This window comes from Aptenodytes forsteri, unplaced genomic scaffold, assembly GCF_000699145.1.
Source record: "Aptenodytes forsteri isolate BGI_AS27 unplaced genomic scaffold, ASM69914v1 Scaffold2, whole genome shotgun sequence".
NCBI lineage: Eukaryota > Metazoa > Chordata > Aves > Sphenisciformes > Spheniscidae > Aptenodytes > Aptenodytes forsteri.
The window spans coordinates 7,010,716-7,029,905 of record NW_008795695.1 but is presented as its reverse complement, the minus strand read 5'-3'; the positions used below and the strand labels follow the sequence as shown (position 1 = coordinate 7,029,905).

General features: G+C 45.4%; 1 protein-coding gene across 1 annotated transcript in view; it reads right to left on the bottom strand.

Annotated features, from left to right (window-relative positions):
• Positions 1-5,803: 5,803 nt before the first annotated feature.
• Positions 5,804-19,190, bottom strand: part of HUNK (hormonally up-regulated Neu-associated kinase) — a 39,858-nt gene continuing 26,471 nt past the window's right edge. The window contains exons 7-10 of the mRNA XM_009283068.2: positions 15,504-15,672; positions 14,475-14,558; positions 8,892-9,072; positions 5,804-6,523 (exon numbers count right to left, since the gene is read on the bottom strand). Coding sequence (XP_009281343.1) covers positions 5,877-6,523; positions 8,892-9,072; positions 14,475-14,558; positions 15,504-15,672 — 1,081 coding nt within the window. The 3' untranslated portion in view covers positions 5,804-5,876. The remainder of the gene's footprint in view (positions 6,524-8,891; positions 9,073-14,474; positions 14,559-15,503; positions 15,673-19,190) is intronic.

Genomic DNA, 19,190 nt, shown 5'->3' with positions numbered 1-19,190 from the left:
GAAGTGGTGGAGTCCCCATCCCTGGAGGTATTTAAAAGACGAGTAGATGAGGCACTTAGGGAACATGGTTTAGTGGGTGGTGGTGTTGGGTCGACGGTTGGACTCGATGATCTTAGAGGTCTTTTCCAACCTCAATGATTCTATGATTCTATGAGTGCCCAAGTAATTTCTGCTATCAGGTAAGTGCCTCACACATTGGCTATCAGTACGTGTCGGATACCCCCCGCAACAACACTCAGGTCGATGTGGGGTGAAAAAGGTATTTCTGTCATAAATCCCAGATCAGTCTGTCCGTCCATCCATCAGTCTCCTGAACAACGCCTGAGCCCTCCCGGCTGCTTTCAATCAAAGGAGGTCTCCGAAATCTGAAGTTTTCACAGATTTTATGAGGATCGGTGACCATGGTACAGGGAACTCGGATCAGCTCAGCAGGGTGCACAGGAAACACAGGTCCAAGTCCACACACAGGCAAGTCAGAAACAAATTGTCTAGGGGCAGGTAGAGATGGCAGGAAAATAAAACGTTTTATCTAACAGCCATGCCTATGCTATAAGCACAAGACAACGCTTCTGTTTCCATCTGTCAAACAGAAAGAGGAAAGTTATTTTGAAATAAAGCCTCTGGTGGCTTTTCTTTTCTTTGTTTTAGATTGAGTCTATCTTTTCTGGTTGCAGGAGATACAACGAATTGGGGCATTTTTACCTTTATAGGTAGAAGAGTGCTATTCAAACAAACATTAATACATTTCTTTATGATCTATATCTCAAAAATGCAGTAGTCCTGTTTTTAGATATTAACCAAAATTTTAAAACAAGTTTAGCACCTCAGCCTTCACCAATAAACCTCTTCTATTTCTTCTCTCTTGGGCATTTCACTGCCCTGGCATCAGCAGGCAGACAGCAGAGATGCTCAGGTGCTCCAAATCCTACTCTAAGCTCTATCCTGATGCCCTTTGTTTCTAACAACAGCTAATTGCCTGTACCTCAATAACAGAAAGCATCATATTACAGGCTTCTTTTGATATTAAACACTGAAAAGACTCAACATTATTTCACCTGTCTCCCCCTACATACATCTGAAAGCCATCTTTGTGAAAGACAATTACAGGCAATGCAAACATGTCCTGGGAAACACATGCCAATGTACGTGGCTTAGGAACCAATGCTCAAGCAGCTCCCTTGACAGAAAACCTGCTGCAAGACACTCGCTCACTTCTAAGGGAGCACATTTCTCTCAATGAGAAGCGATGACATGAAGTTGAACCCTCTCCCAGTATTCCCCCACGCTATTCCCGCTTGAGACCGCCTCCGATGCAAACAAGTCACATAACCAGGAGGCAGGGAGCTTGCTGAAAGACCGTAGGAGTCACACCTAGTAATCAATTTGCCACACGGCTGCATTTCTGCACGTGAGTGATTTGTAGCTCTCAGTCCACAGAGCTACGATAACTTTTTAATAGGAAAAACAGACCCCGGTGCTGTACCCAGCAGTTTTGTTATGCTCCAGGGAAGCTACGTGGAGAGGGAAGGAGAAAACTGACCACCAAGTATTAAAAAAGCAGGGAAGAGGCAGGCAAACTCCAAGCTACGGCACACAGCAATAGCGTCCCCGAAATTTCTGCTGACTTCTTGATAAGCAAGGCCCTTATGAGCTTGGGGTGCTTCAAGCAGTAAAGTTTAAAGCTTAGTTACAAATGAACAAATAAAGGGGCAGCTTCCTCTTGGGTTAGAGGTTTTTGTCACACCAGCTGGGGAAGGGGTGTATCTGTGCCACCCTAAAACTCCATTACCACAAGCAGCAGCCCTAGACCCAGCAACACGCCGAGAGTTTACCCACCAGCCTCACGCTCTGCCACTGACACACAGTCTGCCCAGCAGAAGCACAGCAAAGCTATACGGACCACTGAGTCTTTCTCCCCTCTCCTTTCCCTTCTTCCGTACATTAACCAGAGCCACATTGCTGGCCTGGGCATCTGCATTGTGCTGGGCTGTCTCCGGGGGGTGGCTGACAAACCATCTTACTGGTGCACTGGAGACTTGAAAGTCTCCTGCAAACCCGACCCAATCATTTTGCAGCTACATGCTAAGGGATTTTGTTGCAAAGATCAAGTGATGTCAAGTGCAAAAGTATGAAAGGAACTGTTATTTACTTTTAGGATTTGTAAACGTAGATACTCGGGAATTTTAATATTTATCAGCCCATTTACAGGACAAGTACAAAGACCAACACCTTTAGCAACAGATGCTGATTTGTGTCGTCTTCCTGAATAAATCTGACACCTATTTTTCCAGGCTGAAAAGCCTGAACAAAATCTCTTTATCACTATGGATCCTGAACTGCCGTCCAGTGTCAGTTACTTTGCAAAACCCTCTTTAAGTGCTTCACAGCTGCTCCATTGACTCCATTGGGTTCCGCACGTAAAGAGCACTTCAGAAAGGCCCCATAAAGCCATGGTGCTTCCATCTTGCACCCAAAGCTCAGCAGTGCTCTTCTCCCCAGTGCACAACCTGAAGTGTAAGGTGTATTTTCAGATCTATCAAACAGGTTCATTACGGGCTCGGTGCCAAGCCTATTGCAAACACCAGAAAAAGACCTCAGCTGATTTTGGAGGTCTTTGGATCAGTTGTTCTAGGAAACAGATTCGTACAAAGGGAGGAGGAGGAAGAAACAGTAGTTCGAAGAATTGTGGGATCAACAACAACAGAAATGCTCCAACTGAAGCTGCAAGGCCGATTGCCAGTTTGCATGGCTGTGCCAAGCTTAGCAAAGCTAGGACTAGTCCCTACAACTTGAGGACATTAACTCCAAAGGTACAGAAAGCTGATCAGCAAATGCTTTTGTTTATATCGGGGTGACTTCCTATGGCTGTCTAAAAGCTGGGTTCTCATCTGAACTGGCTGACCCTATTCCCTCCCTCGTATCTGGATACAGCTACGCATGGCTGAAAAGCAATTAATTCCCATCATTTTGGACCTCTGTTTTAAGGTGGGAAGAACTGGAGATACCTATCAGCCTCCACTGGCGACAAACAGAGCTTGAATAACGACTAGAGACTAGATGCACAACTTGCAGAGGGCTAATATTAAGCAAGGGAAATCCCACCTTGTGCCTCTTAGCTCACTCAGGGTTTATAGGCAAGTCAGCAGCCAGATTCAAAGGGGTAGTCTTTGATGGGTGAAGGTAAAGGTGCTGGCAATCCTCTTGTCACCCCACCGTCTTGCTGGTTGTTTTTGTACTTAGATGATCCTTGCTACATAGTGACCTGGCAAACAAAGTCAGCAGTCCATGGCAATCTTGTTCAAAAAGTACATATATTTAATAAAGATATCAAATACAATTTTTTCCCCTGGAATTTCCACTACTGTATTTCAGTAAGTCCCTTCTACGGTCACTGCAGTTTGACTGTATATAGCTACTGTCTAAGCTGGATACATGGTTATGTTTTAGCAGTGTCGTACTCATATATTCTCTATAAATATAATAAAAGATTTAACATTTCTGTTTTCATTCTGATTCTTACACATATTTACTGGGTTTTCACAAAAAATACGTCTCTTTCCTGCCTCCCCCAACCTTTTATTGGGTTCCAAATAAACCTGAGTTTGTAATTCAAGTCAGTATCTGCCATCTGTTCAGGTACGCAAGTCCAACGCACGCAAAAGACGGGAATTCGGTGGTCCCCGCTCGCTAGCTTTGCAGCGCAAACATGTTCTTAGCATGAAGAAAAGGAAAATGCTTTGATGTTTTTAAACGAAAGGAAGAGCTAAAATGGACCCCTGGGATGCACAGGTGCTCTGTACAAACAGAAGATGACATTTTTCAATCTGAAAATGAGTAAAATTATTTCAGGGCTGTCTTTCGTATCATATTGGGATTTTTATGTATATTATCTTACAGGTAGCTTAACTACCCCGGAGGCGGGTGTCCTCACTACACTGAAGAGTGCAAGCGCATATGGACTCCCCTGTACCGAACTGGCGGGCAGCTTCAGTGCCGAGGTGAAGGTCCCATCTGGTGAGAAGGGCGCTCTGGGCATTCACGTTCTGCTGGTTTTGCCAGCAGCCATTCAAAATACTGAACGGTCCAGTTATCTGTTCTGTCAGTATCTGGACTAATGTCCAATTTTTTTCTTGCAGATTTTGGTGTAAGGCCTGTGCTATGCTGAGAATCGGGAACATGCCTGGACTAATGTCCAATTTTTTTCTTGCAGGTGTAAGGCCTGTGCTATGCTGAGAATTGGGAACATGTGCTCAGCTATGGGCTCTGCTGGGGACCTTCTCCCCTGCCTCTGCTGGCCCTCCTCCCCCAGTCCCTGTCTATCTCTCATGAAACTGGAAGGAAAGCTTCTCAAACGGGTAACTCCCAGCATTTGCACTGACACCAAACCAACGGGGCCACAACATTGTTTGCAAAAATATTGATGAAAATAGGGCTTGAATTCCTACTAATGGTCTCGAGGCAAAATCCCCATCTTCCAACAACAACCCCAAGAAGAAGACAATGCCTCTGCTGCCTGGGTTTGGAAATGACATTAATTGGGTGGGTAGCAGTGGGGCACACGTGGGCCAGGACTGCCCGCTTGGGAACCAGACTGCAACAAGCTTTGTTGAGACGTCCCATACACACAAACACATACGCAAGCGCGGCAGAGACAAAAGGAAAGAGTAGTCTTTGGCTAAACCTTCTAATTTATAGGAAATGGTTTGAAGACAAAAACAGAACCAAAAAAATGTTGCCAACCTCCCAGATGTATTATTTACTTAGAAAAACAAGACCGGTATGCGGAACATGGTGCCTTTTAAGAAAGTTAATCTTCACCGCTCATAACAATACCGAATTTTTGGTAACCACTGCATTACCAATCTTGCAGTATAAAACGGCATTGGTACAGGTTCATGTGTCCTTTATTAGTCTTTTTAATTCACTGCAGTCTCTCAGAAAAGCCTTCAGGTGTGTCCAGTGCTGCCTTGCTGTAATGGCCTAACACAGTCCTGCACGTAGGCGTGCCATAGAACTAGTACAGCTGCAAAAATTGGAGGTGACGGGATTGTTTAAATACAGCGAGTTGCAATCTGGATTACAGTTTGAAGCATCCGCTGGCAGACCCATCATATGAAAGGAGCAGGCCTCTAGCGTGGTGAATTTCCACATGATGAGACTTGTTTTTAAATAATCATGTTTCTTCTAAATGACATCATTAAATCATCATTTTCTTTAGGAAAAAAATTATTCCATTATTAGCTACTTTATGTAATTAACCGTAAAATCTGCTTTGACTTCCAATACTCCCACTTCTTCTGAATGTTTAGATCACTCATGTCTTTATTCAAGCTTTTACCAACTTCATCTTCTTGGCAGTGCTTGTTAGCAAGTTGACTTTGGACATAGTATCTTGAGTTTTTCCATTTGTCTAGCCATGTGAACAATGCCTGTAGCAGTACCATGTGCTGTGTGGCACAGGCAGACGGAGCATGGGCAGTCTTACCACAGATCCTGGATGGGACCGGCATCCATGGCACCATGCAGATTACCTCGATGAATCAAACCGTTAATGCTCGCTGCTCTTCCAGTCAACCTTACTGCAATACTAGATGAGAGCAGTGAAAATACATATTCACGTAGCTCTTTCAAGAGATGTTTTAGTGTACAGTCGGATGCCAAATGCTAGCATTTCTTAACAGCACAAGCAGAGCCCTTTTCTTTCAACTTTAATGTATAGGACAACGCCTTCCTTACAAGCACACCTCTGATTTTCTACATTGGACCACTGTAGTGTATTATGTAGTGACAGTAACGTGCCTGTGGCTCTCCCTTCTTGTTAAAAGTAAAAAAGGTTAGGTCCCAGAGAACAGCAGCGCAAATCCCGGGATGTCAGACTAGCACTGGCCACTGACAGCATCTGCTGCATTGAAGGAAATCTGCGTAGGGCTCATCTGCTGCAGCTGAGGCATCCTTGCTTCCAGCGGCTTGTCGCTCGCCGACTGCATCGTCTGGTTCCTCTTCCGCAGCATCTGTCCGATCCCCATCATGGGGAATCTGCCTCTGCTTTTAACACAGTTAGGGCTGCCCAAGGGGTTGTTGGAAACCAGCTGAGTAGGGGACACTGCTTCTTCCTTTGCCGGATACACTTTTTCTTCATAGGTGAAAGAGACTTGGGTGGGGTGGACAGGGGATGTACTCCCTGGCTGAAAAAGCGGGGACAGTGTCCTTTCACTTGAGCTTTTGTAAGGGAAATTCATTGGCGAGCCTAAAATCCTGTACTGATGAGAGGGGGAAACCTGGTCTATTTGGTCCTCTCTGTCAACCAGCTCGAAGGAGTGCACAATATTCAGGATGAGAGGAGAGTCCTTTACCCGGCCCCCGATCCGGGCTGGCTCCTGCTGCGGAGACTCCTGTCTCTTGAGGAGCCGAGGGGTTCTGGGGGGCGGCTGCTGGACTTCGAGGTACTCCAGGGAGCTGGAAGTGACGCAGCCCGTCTTGGTTGCCAGGGGTTCGTGGAAAGGGCTCACCCCACCGCTGGAGTCTGCAAAGCAATCAGAAAACAAACCAGAAGAGCAGATCGCATTTAATAGCACTGCCTTCTCTGCCTTACGGCAGACAGCGTCCGACATCACCTTTAACAAATTTTAGGAGAGCATGACAAATGCACTAGCTAAAACAAATGGTCTTAGGGATACACTCAGAACCTAATTCCCTGACTCTCATTTGATACTTACATTGTTGTTTCATGGGTAATTTATCTGCAACTTTCCTCAAAGGCAGGAAGAGTGCTTAAACTGAGTAAGACAAGGACATGAAACGGAAAACCACAGCTGTCTTCAGCTGTTTGTATTAATTATACTCTCTAAGGCCACGTCTGAGAAATCTCACATTTCTCTTTTCTTAGCACAACTTTGCATGATTTTAACTGGGTCTGTGTACTGTATTCACTGACATACCTAGAGACACAGGGGACAACAGTGAGTTAATCCCTAATGTCTTTCCTTGCATTTTGGAACAAAATCTGTTCTTGGTTTCACACATGTAAATATGGAGTAGCTGCACCGGCCAGATTCAGGCTGTTACAGTTGGAACAGATTTGCTGCATTGACTTCAGTGAGAATCTTCCCCCAGCAAGGCCCGAATATAAATGGAACAATCTTTGCAGGATTTGGCCCAATAAAACAAAACAGCTCATGGAGAAGATCTGCTCGGTTTCTACAGGATGCTGGCACTCGCCTATGCCAAGCTAGTCGCAAGAAAACACGTTTTGCTGCCTTTATGGAAAGCTGTCCAAGGAGCCTGCTTTGCTAGGTTCCCCCTAGAATAGCGGGGAATAGTCCGAAAGAATAGCGGACCGGCAGTTAATCACTGTCCACGAGTTCCCTCGGTCTCAAAGCATCTAAAAGGGATATAAAATAATTTAGGTCTGCCAGCCCTCAGGTCACAGCCACAAACCTCACATGTATTTCTTTTGAAAGGGATGGTCTTGGCAGGGGTTGAGACCTGAATGGATGTACGGGATGAAATCACTCGCATTGAGAGTTGTCTGGGAAAAGCAGACCGGGTTTAATCTGACTAGTTTCTTTCTGAAACTGGTCAAAATTATTTGACCACTTCATTTAAGAAGTGTCAAAACACGGTTTCCATAAGCAGAGAAATGCTTTAGCTGAGATCTGAAGGATTTTCAGGTTTCAGTTCAAAAAAGCAGGGAGAAACCTAGAGAGGGAAAAAAATGAACTAGGTTTACTTCCCCCTGTGCCTCCCTCCCAAAAGGAACAACAAATCTGAACAAAATGAGCATTTTTTAATGTTTTTTACATTTTTCACAAAAAGTATGTCCCATTTCTGACCAGCTCTCTGGACTACTGTTACCTTGCAGCAGAGGTGCCTGTGCTGCCAGATGAACACCGTTTTGACATTTTTTTCAGGTAGAAAGCATCAAATGATAAATTATCAAGTCACGAGAAAGAGCATGAAACCACCATAAGCCACCACTCTAAATAAACCCCTGACGCCACAGTAAACGTTTTACATTCCCCTATTTCCCCCCACTGCTCTATAGTGACCTCCCCTCATTTAGCTCCCTCATTTAACAGCTGGCTACTCACCTTCCTGCTCCTCAATGTCTCCCATCCACGTGTGCACTACCGACACCCCATTTTCCCTGCTGACTCCCCTTTTCCTCCACTCCTTTCTTCCACCTCCTTTTGCGAGCAGCTCTCACCCATCCCTTCCAGGCTGCCTCCTACCCTGCATGATTAATGCTCTGCTCTCCTCTGGCTGTCTCGTCTTTTCCTTTCCCCGTCCTTTTGCTGCCTGAAATTTGCTGGGGTTGGCAGTCCCACCCACATTTCCTCTCGGCTGCCTGCTTCCCCTTCCTCCACCATCAGCTGCTGCACACTGCTTCTCTCAGGGATGCCACCGTTACTGGCACTCTCTTCAGGGTCAGGTATTTCTTCCCGTGCTGCCCCTTAGTCCCCTCTCAGCAAAACATATTCGCCGGTAGGAAGAAGCGTCTCTACCGGCTTTGGTTTGTCAGTGATCTCGGGTGGGTGTTGATGCTTTCAAAGCGCCAGTGTGAAGTGCAGATGATTTTGTGTAAGTACGTATAAATAGGGAAGGAAAGGTTTTTTTAAAACACTGTGGGAATTCTGTCAAATAGAAAGAGAAGTAAAAGTGAGGATTCATGACTGTCGAACATTGTCACGGTTTCCTCAGGATGTTTCGTTCAATGTTTGACTACGTTATCCAGTCCTCTTTCACATACCACCTCCAGAGCAGACAGCGAACGCAAGCCCACAACTATTTACTAACAAACACACAACACACAAGACGCTCTCACCAATACTGTGTGTGCCCACGCATGCACATGCGCACAGGGACACACCACTGGTATTTCTCCCACTGACCTTTCTCTGGACCTCCAGCCTTGGTGACTTTCCGGTCCTTCAGCAGAGCCTTGGTGTTCTGTATCTGTGAGATAAGACAGGAAGAAGGCTGTCTATATGAAACTGGACTTTTCTCAGTTTTCTTTGGGAGCTGACGGTGAAGAATCTCCCCTTTCTTTTCTTGTTCTTTGAGTTTTTTGTCCTTTAAGTTGTAAAACAAACAAGAACAATTTGGTTTACTTAAGGGAAGTTTAAATGACCCCCCAGACTTACCACTTACCGAAGCCAAATTAAAAACTAAACATTTACAAGGAACTTATCCTGGCTACTCGAAATAACTAAATCTTCCATGTCTCATTTTCCTGTGATCTGTTTGACATGATTTCATGGCTCCCATCTGCTCTGACGCTCATGCAGTGTGAAAGTTGGTTGTGGAAAATTAAAGGAAAAGGAAAGCTTTCTTCAGAGGCGATTTGTCCTAGGAGACCTCGTTGGAGCAAGTGGATGCAGGTTTGTGCTCCTTCATACCTGAAATTTGCCTCCCCATTTAAACACTGAAAAAAGGTCTTTGATTTCTCTTCATTGCACTTCCTCTGACATTTGAAAAGGTGAGCTGCAAAGCTTTAAAAAGTTTAAACTCTTTGAGTCATTTCTCTTCTGTCCGAACAAGATCCGGAGGAATACAGCCCTCACTCTGCAACCGTGGGGCTTCGATGGCTACACACGCGTTAGCCTGCAATGCTGGGGCTGCACCTGTGAAGGAGCGTGAGCTGAGTATTAAACCCAACCACCCAGACCTAGTAGCGTTCTATAGCATCTCTGCAACTGCACAAGACACGGAGGGAGAGAAAATTGCTGACCCAACCCTTCACTGTGCCCTAACTCCTTTTCGTGATGGGGAAGACAGCTCAAGGTGGGACCGCAAACGCATACATCCTAAAAGGTAGGTTTGATCTCCAGTGATGACAGAGGAAAAACAGAACCTGGGAGTGGGACTCTGAAGAGGAATCCAATTTTCAAAGCACTGTTTTACAGTGAAAATTCATTGTATCTTTTTTCAGCATGAATCGCTAGATTCTGCAAGCTGCGTAACACTCTTTACCTCCCACAGATTTCAGGGGGAGCCAAAAGTCTTATTTCACTTCTAAAATCAGGCATCGAATTTGTGGCCCATATTTTGCTACCCCTCAAAGACTTCAAGAATCTCTCACCTTTCCGGAACAAAGCTGTGTAGTCTGGTTTTAGATGTCAATCTCAAAGAAGTGGGGCTTTTCTTTTGGTTGCTTTGGGGTTGTTTCTTTAGAGGGGCATCTATGCGACATTCTATGTGTGGTTGTAATTCTCATTTAAGCAACACGTTTCGCTGGGTTTTATTGAAAAGTCACTGTAACTAAAAGTCTTTTTTTAAAAATGCAGGAGAGTTCCTTCACCCAATTATGTGCCGAGGCCTGAATTTTGTCTGACAATTATGCACTGCCAAAGGGCTGGCTCTCTTGGGGATTTTCTTTTGAAAGTTCATTGACATGAAGTCTATCGAAACCCTCAAATGCAAAGTAACGTGCATACATGTGACAGAGGGAAAGAAAGACGCAGAAGACAGCTTGGGTTCCCTTGGGCCACTAAACAGCTCTGGAAACATATTAAGAGACCTAAGAGTAAAATAATCGGACAGCACCCATTTTGATGATTCCCAGCTCAGACAGAGTCCAGTCCCCTGCACAGACAGTGTCTGGGCACCACTGGGCTCATTAACCTTTGAATTTTCAGAAGTTACGGAGTCGGAAGGAAGAGCTTCAGTGAATCATGAACTAGGCTTTTTAGTTTTATGACACAAGTGGTTAGGTGACTCGGGAGAGCGAGAACCAGAGACCCTCTCTGAGCTCCTCACCATCTTCACCTCAGTCTCCCTTTGCACACCTGTTTTTTGTCCCCAGCCTTCTCTCCATCTACCCTTATCCCTTCCAATTTCTTTCCCTTTAGCTACCTAAAGCTGACTAACCCTTCCTCAGAAACAAACCAATGCATTATGGAGCCATCATCACTTTGCTTACGTGGTACCTCTTTGTCCACCTGATGCCTTTCCCCTTGCCTATAGAGGCTGTAAACACCTCTGGCACCGAGCATTTATTCCTCCCTGCCTGTGCTGTGCTTGGAACAACACGACATCTGATCAAGGCACTATCTTGGCGAGCACAGTCACCACTGACAAGGATGAAGTAATAACAACAGTAATAACAACAATAGCAATAACAATAATAACACGTGTGAATAACGCCCAGCGACAATAGAGTCAGTGGGAGCTGTACAGTTAATTTTGAGCCCACCACACTGTTTTTCCTCTCAAGGCTCTGAAACTCTGCTGCCAAGTTCAGCAGAGACTGGGCTCTACCGAGTAACTTTTTTTAAAGGTACTTGTGAGGATGAGACCAAGTAGTAACTATATTAAGCCTAAAGGAGCTGATCAAGATTGTTAGCGGCTTTCTGCTATTTTGGATAGGTGAGGAAAGAATTTGCATGTCGGTTGCTGCAGCATCTGTCAGAATGCAGGACGTTTCAATGCTCCAATATTTTTAGCCTAATGGTACAAGAGCCAAGCCGCAGCTCCTAAGCTGCCAAGTGCTCCTGACTTTGCCTTCACACTGCTGTAATGTTTTCTAAGCAGCAGCAACACAGTCATACTGTACAATTAAAGCCTCCCCCAAAAAAGAAAATTCACGTATCCGGTGTTAGCAATGAATTACTTTACCCTCGATGAACATTGCAACTAGTCTTTTAAGTATTTTTAAAATTTACTAAGATTGTTTCTCTTAGATGATGGTTGTTGAAGGGGAAACGACCAAAATCCTAAACTCCCAAGGTGCCACATGCTATTATATTTTGAAAGGAAAGGAAGATTTCCTTCAGGGGAGTTATAAAAGTTCGCTCTTCACTGTACCGTGCACAGCCATGTAATGGCATGCTGTCGCACAATGCAGGAGTTGTACCGGTATGTTATACTTGAATAGGCTTGGCATTACATCATCCTCTGCTATTTCCTGTCCTGACCTCGACCCGAAAACCTACTCTTAGTCCCAGCAACGGATTTGAAAGGAAGATAAAGGGTATTTGCCTTGGCCATGTCTAAAATAGTGATAGGACAACGACACAAGTTCTTAAAAATTGCAAATTCCCCGAGTCTGAGCCCACTGGCTACCCTGCGGGAGGCAAGTATCCCCAGCGCTGGTCCCCTGGATGTGCTGCAGGGACAACCGCTTGTCACCTGAGGCTTCTCCAACAAAAAGAGAGAGATGGAGAGAGAGAGACAGGCTGCTGCCTCCCTCCCTCCTCCCTGTGCTGCCCATCTGCCCTGAGCACTAAAATGAAATCAGTCTGCCAAACAGCCTGGTTACTTAGCACCGACAGCAGCTCTCAGCACCCTCCCACCACCCCAGGTTAGAAAACCTAATGGAGAAGAGGGGCTGGGCATGACCGCTGCCGGGGCGCCCTGCTGCCTGCTGGCAGGCAGCCCCCCGCCCGAGGCAAAGTCCTTATTTCACATCGCTGGAGTGAGGTGGAAGGAATTCGGTCAGCTGCTGAAGCTGAAGCTGACCAGCTCTCTCCCTGCTATTCCCATGGCAACGCACAGCTACGCTCTCCGTGCAGTGTCTGCCTAGGGACCATTGCCTCCCAGTTCCCCTCTGGAAATGAGGGGTGATAAGGAGACTCTATCTGCAGCTCATGAACCTGCCTGAGCTTACAAAATCCCTACCCCTGAGTCCCGGTGGCACCCACTGATCCCAGTGGCACGAGGTAGACGCTACCAGGGCTGTGTTCCCATCCACATGAAGGCATTTGAGGAGGGATGTCTGCCATAATTACAAACGACAGTGGCATCCCAGGGTCTGTATTCACCCACCTGTGCTGCTGTTAACTGTCCTGGTACGGTAAGGGTAACACAATCCCCTTGTGTAAATACAGCTAAAGCGATATAAAACGTGCTTTATACTCAGCTATGCCCATGCAGAAAGAGAATATACTGTATTATTATCACGGGGTCTGCACTGTGATTGCATCAAGGTAACTATTTCAAGAAAGAAATGACACCCCCTCATCCTCTAAATAGCTACACTGGGACTAACTCCGAGTGCAGGAGAGGCTTTGGAGGGAGCCTTTATCTCTAAGCACGCCTACAAACCAAACTGGGGTCATACAGTGGCACTACCGTCAGTTTCCAATTATCCTTACGGAAGTCAAACACAAGTTCCCTTCTAGGGGCGCCGGGATTTCAGGACCACCGCCAAACCAGACCACACATTTCTCTCTCAGCTACGCGCGGGTGCACAGGCAGGCCTTGCTGCAGACTCCCCTGCGCAGGGTAGGTATGCAGAAGCTGTAAGCTAATGCCTGGATGGCAGGCAGAGCACGCCCGTGGCTCTCCGTCACTGCACACAGAAGTGACACCAGCAGCTGGAAGAAGCTGGCCTGGAGAGCGTCAGGACGCACCATGCAACACCTGCAGCGTTCACCTCCAGGTACCTGCCTGTGTTTCCAGGGGAAGGTTGCCCTGCAACAGCTTGAAGTAAGCTGTCAAAGAGCATTTTGAAATATTATATTCATTGAGTCTACCCGCTGCTGATACATTTTAAGTAAGGTGGGTTTTGATTTATGTAAGAAAAGAATGATAAGTACGTTGCCCTGATATTTCCATCTGGCTTGCAGTTCAGCTTGTCTTGCAAGCAGTCTTTAAAATAAACAAAACCAGCCATGATACAAACCTGCCCCTGCAATTAGATCATCAATCTGGTGCTGAAGAGTAGCTTTTGAAATAGGTACACTCTTTGAGAATACCGCTCTTTGTGTTGGTAGGTGAGACTTGTATAGCTCGTATTACTCTTGTAATTTTAGTGCTTGGCAAAGAATCAGCCAGGAAAGAAAAATCCAGCCATGAGAAGACTCTTATTGTCTGACACGTATTCTTTTAATACAAGCTACCTTCTCTATTTGCAGGCAAAAAGACTGGAGACCGAGAGAGCAAAAGGTAACCTGGTTAAATCTTTTCTCTGGCCAAGGGCAATCCCTCATGATGCAGTGGGCTAGTTTTGCATCACTTCTGCTAAGAAGCAAAAAATACTAACCTGGGCTAGTAGTTTTGTGCTAATCAGTTCACCGTTTCTGGTAGTCAAGCCAGGGTTGGCCCAGGACACCAGGAACACCAGGTGACCAGGGAGGATCACCCTGGCTGTCACTCAGCTCTCTGCCCTACACCACCAAGGTCTTGAGACTCAAGGCAACACAGTTACGGTCTTCTTACAACACCAGCAACTTGCACCCCAGAATGAAACTACGGAGCCCCCTGAAGAAGTTTGTATTATTTTGCTAAACAGAGCATTTAAAACTTTTATTTTCTTCATAAAAGCTGAAAGTCATCTTTACACTTCCACCCTAGGGGGTTGCTATTTGTTTCTTTGAAAACAAATTGAGGGAATTATTTGTCCTGCACAGGCACGCCCACAGGTCTTTTTTTTCTCCATAGGTCCAGAAACCCATTGCCTTAATCACAATCACCAGGGATCCTCAAATTCAGTCTGCTTTCAAAGTACCTTAACAAGCTTTAATGAGCTTTACCTCATAGGAGTCTTTGTTTGCCTTGTATTTTTCTATCTGGTATAGTTGGTTCTTGTGGCAAATATTGTCCTGGCCTTCAGACTTCTGTGGAGAGAGAAGCACAGAAAAGTAAAGTATGTAAGACAATTAGATAACATTCAATTACTGCTTAATGAACTGTATGCACACTTGGCATTCAGTGGAGGTGCATCAACTTACAGAGATGGTGAATTTGGTCCATTACATTTTAAATATCATTGATGGCATCACGTAGGAGCCTACGGACCCTCAACTAGTCAAGACTCCTCACCAGACCCACAGGCAGCTATGTGGAGAGGCCAAGGGAAGAAAGCGTGCAGCTTGTCTTTGTGCGCTGTGTTCATCCTAGCGCTTCAGCAAGTACCATGCAAAACGTGGCTAGCGAGCTCAGCTCCCCCCAGATGTACAAGGAAGGGTGACATGTGGCAGCAGACTCCTGCCCTAGAGAAAGCTGCTGTGCAAACCCGTCAGCAGGGTTTCTGACCCCCAAGCCATACTCAGGGGCCAGGAAGGCCAGCAGGAGATTAGGAGACTTTATATTCATGTTATTTCTCATGTAAAACTTTCAGCTAAGTTTTCACTTAAAAACTAAAAAAAATCTTAATAGCTGTTAAGCTTCCTCATGATTTCCTGAATCAAATTACATTGTGTTATTGATATTTCAAGCGGCAGAATTATCTCAACATACGGATACAGTATGCCACAAGTCACAAGTAAGGCTCTGCATGGCAACAGTTTGCTTTCTATAGGGTAACTGCCTAGCCAGAGGGGATCTCCTATGAAAACATGGACTTGTGAGACGTAAAGCCTATCAGCAATTATCTTCGCAACCTGGGGAATTCTTATCTGAAATAATGTTATTAGTTCGCGAGGAATACTTCCCCTTCATGGTTACTGCTACAAAATTAGAAAAAACAAACCTCAGGTAAAGCCTTGAGATCAAATGCCAGCAAGCACTTTTTTACCCTCCTCACCCGCTTGTCCAAAGAATCGGCACCAAGCAGTACTCACCCTAAGGCTTGCCAAGTAGCGCTCCAGCTTCTTATTAAGTAGAAAGTAGATGGCAAGCGTGTGACTTGCCCTGTTTGAGAGCACAGTGTTGATGACGTCGCTGTTCTTGTAGCCGAGCTTCTCGGTCATATGGAGCAGCACGCTTTGGCTGAGGTCCTCAAGGTGAATCCTGCACAGAGAGAAGCAGAGCATGCCATTCGTCCCGTCCTCCCAGCGACAGAGCCTTGCCAGCCACGGGGGATGTGGCAGAGCGTAAAGAAGAGGCCTGAAAGGCTCAGTAACGTGGGTGTGATTCACTCTCTTCTCTCGTGAGCAGGTACAAGGACAGACTATTCGGGAATCGCGGGCACCGCGGGAAGCCGTGGTAGCTGAACAAACAGCACTCTTCTCACCAAATCAGAGGACCTCATGTCCTACCCTGACCTGAGATGGCACCGTGATGCTCAGGACACTGCTGTTTGTTACCCTACATCTGACTGGTAAAGACCATCAAGATCATCCGGCTGGTTTTGAAGGAAAAGAGGTAAAATCCAGCTCACGTAGCTACATTTGCTTTCTGAAATGACCCTTTTCTTGTAACCAAACACCACAGCGTTCAGCTTCACCCCTTACCTGTTGGACGATGTTAATGCACTAAGTAGCTAGAGAATTTCACTCCAGAGAAAGGGGACGTACAGGGAGGGTTATTACAGCAGCACTCAAACTGGTAAAACTACTGCTATACTCATGTCACTTAAAAGCACAAGTACAACACATGTTTATGTATGTGCTCTCTTGTAAAGTCTGTAACAGACTCAGCCAAGGCGAGAAATGGAGTACAGCAGCCTTGTGGAAACGACAGAGCATCTTCTCAGTCTAAGTTCAAAACAGATTTTCCAAAGAACTCTGCTCCTATTTAGACCTCTAAGTGCGCTGGACAGCTTCCCCGATGTGCTCGTCAACGCCCATCCATCTCCAAAGAAACGCTGGGTTTCATTTGGTTTCTAAAGGATATTCCTTGCTCCTCACATCAAGCCTAATATCTGGCTAAGGCAACTTAGGGGAGCTTAGGTTGTGGGCTTTTTTTACAGCCTGCCTTCCCCCTTCAAAAGGACCATTCTCCACCCTTCCCACTCCTGCTCTGCTGTCCCCCTGTCCTGTGCACCTGTGATGCGAGGAATGGCCGGACAGCAGTCTGGGTCTGACGTAGAGGACTTAGACAAGATGTAAAACATCATCTGGAAAATCTCAAGTAACTCTTTGCCTTTATTCGGCATGCTTATTAACATTCGTTCTGCAGCTAACGAATGCTTGGGGTTATTTTTTTTTTAAGTTCAAAAGCAAAACTTACCTTGGCCATTGCACGTTAAAGCATCTGGACAGCAAAAGAAATTCAAGCAATTTTGGGAAATTTTTGCTTGCCTTCGGGGAATTTCTTTAATAAAAGCAAGCTTATAAAAAGCCTGGGAGAATATTCTCCTGAAAATGCAGTTTCTGCCGTTCTTCCACCTTATCTCCATGCTCTCCCCTTTCCTACTATGTTCCTGTCTTGGGAACAACGGGTGTTACCCGCAAAATGGTGGAAGAGCGCTGCAAGAACATAACACAGCTTCTTGCTTGTGTTATAAAAAGTATGATTAAGAGAGGAAGTGATTCCTTGCAAATTCAGTAGCGGATTTTTCAGAACTATTTTGACACATATTACCCACATCTACACACTAACAAAAACTTGGAGAAACTGTTGAAGCTGACTCTAGTGGTACTTTCTGAGGCAAGCTCAAAAGGAGTCTAGCCATGTCTTTAAATATTACAGACTTTATAGAATATTTTCCCTGTAAGGCTCCAGTATGACAAAATTTAGGTAGGTCAAGCTTGGGGCATAAACTAATTAAACTAAAGAAATACTGTCCAAAAAATGAAGTGAAAGAACGAATCTGTATGGCTTTTATCCTTTACAGCTTCACATAAAACCTGGGTTTGGATAGAAGAAGTATCTACTTTTCTCTTGTTTTCAGACCAAATGATGAGAAAAGCAGTGCAATGAGAAAGAAAGAAAAAAAGTAACTGATTTTTTTCCATGGCAAAGCATTGCATTCCACATTGATGTTCCCTTTAAAAGTGCTTATAATAGGAAAGGATTATCATAATCATATACACATATACGCATGAGCAAATATATGCCCTCACTATAGTTCGGCACTGCATTTTCTTCTGTTCTTCCATTTGATTTGCTTGCCTTTAGGAGGGAATGATTAATGGGCACTCCATAAATAAAGAGCATTGCACAGCTATTCTGTCTAATAGAGGCCGGCCTCTTCTGTAAGTCACCTACCTAACTGCACCAATGAGCAGACTCTAGAAGGGACGCTTCCACCACAACCTGACTAAAGCCTGACCACTGCAAGCGAAGAATTCAAAAATAGAGGCATGAAAATGTACCTACAAATGCAAAAGAATTGTGAAAGCACATTCAAGCCATATTTCTTTCTTTTTTCCTCTTTTCTGCAGATAAGACGCACCCAGCAAAAGAATTAAATTACCCATACAGCTCAGTTACATTTACCTTCACTTAACAGATGCCACGTTTAGTAGATTGATTAGACTCATTATGACAGTGATTTCATTAGCTTAATGACTCATTCAGTTTACAGTTGCTTTCCCTTCCTTTACCACACAACGTTCATATGTACCATACTTCAGTACTGTCCAATGCACCATGGAAACTCAGATTTCCTTTTGTTGGACAGCATACTACGCAAATTAACTCAACTGCCCTTAAATTTGGGGCAGTAACGTTGAGATAATGGGTCTGCCTGTTCTCATTCTTATTCCTTGCGAAACAATTGTTCATAGGGGCCATCTTTATATTCTGTCCATGTAGGTCTGGGGACTGCAGGCAGCTGGCCTCACATTTGCCCTCCCCGTTTCAGTGGATGGCTCTAGTGATGCCTCCAGGCATCCAAGCTGCTCAACATCTATCCAACCATATTTTGAGAGCAGGAGACCTGTTATTCTCCTCAGGTCAAAGAAAGGCATAGTCATGGTGATTCTCCACGATGCAGTACTTGAAAGTTAAGACATTACGTCTGGAAGGGAAATGCCTGCTGCTAAATTAGGGTACCTCCGTTGCCTGTCAATGCAGAGGGAAAAGGGTAGGAGCGAGGACTGTGCGGGCTGCAACCCATAAGCCAGCCAACAGCAACATCAAAGGGAAAGGTCTCCAAAAATTCCTAAAGGCTGTCTCGAGATTCAGGGCTCAAACTGATTTCCTGTGCCTAGGTCTCAGCATGAGCAAGCGGAGGCAACACTCGTCACCTGCTTCTGCAGGGTGCTGCAGGTGCCTCTCAGCCCCACAGGGGTTGGACCCACGGCTCTGAAACATAGAATCATAGAATCATAGAATAGTTTGGGTTGGAAGGGACCTCTAAAGGTCATCTAGTCCAACCCCCCTGCTGTGGGCAGGGACATCTTCAACTAGATCAGGTTGCTCAGGGCCCCGTCCAACCTGACCTTGAATGTTTCCAGGGATGGGGCATCCACCGTCTCTCTGGGCAACTTGTGTCAGTGTTTCACCACCCACAGCGTAAAAAATTTCTTCCTTAGATCTAGTCTAAATCTACCCCCCTTTAGTTTAAAGCCATTCCCCCTTGTCCTGTCACAACAGGCCCTGCTAGAAAGTCTGCCACCATCTTTTTTTATAAGCCCCCT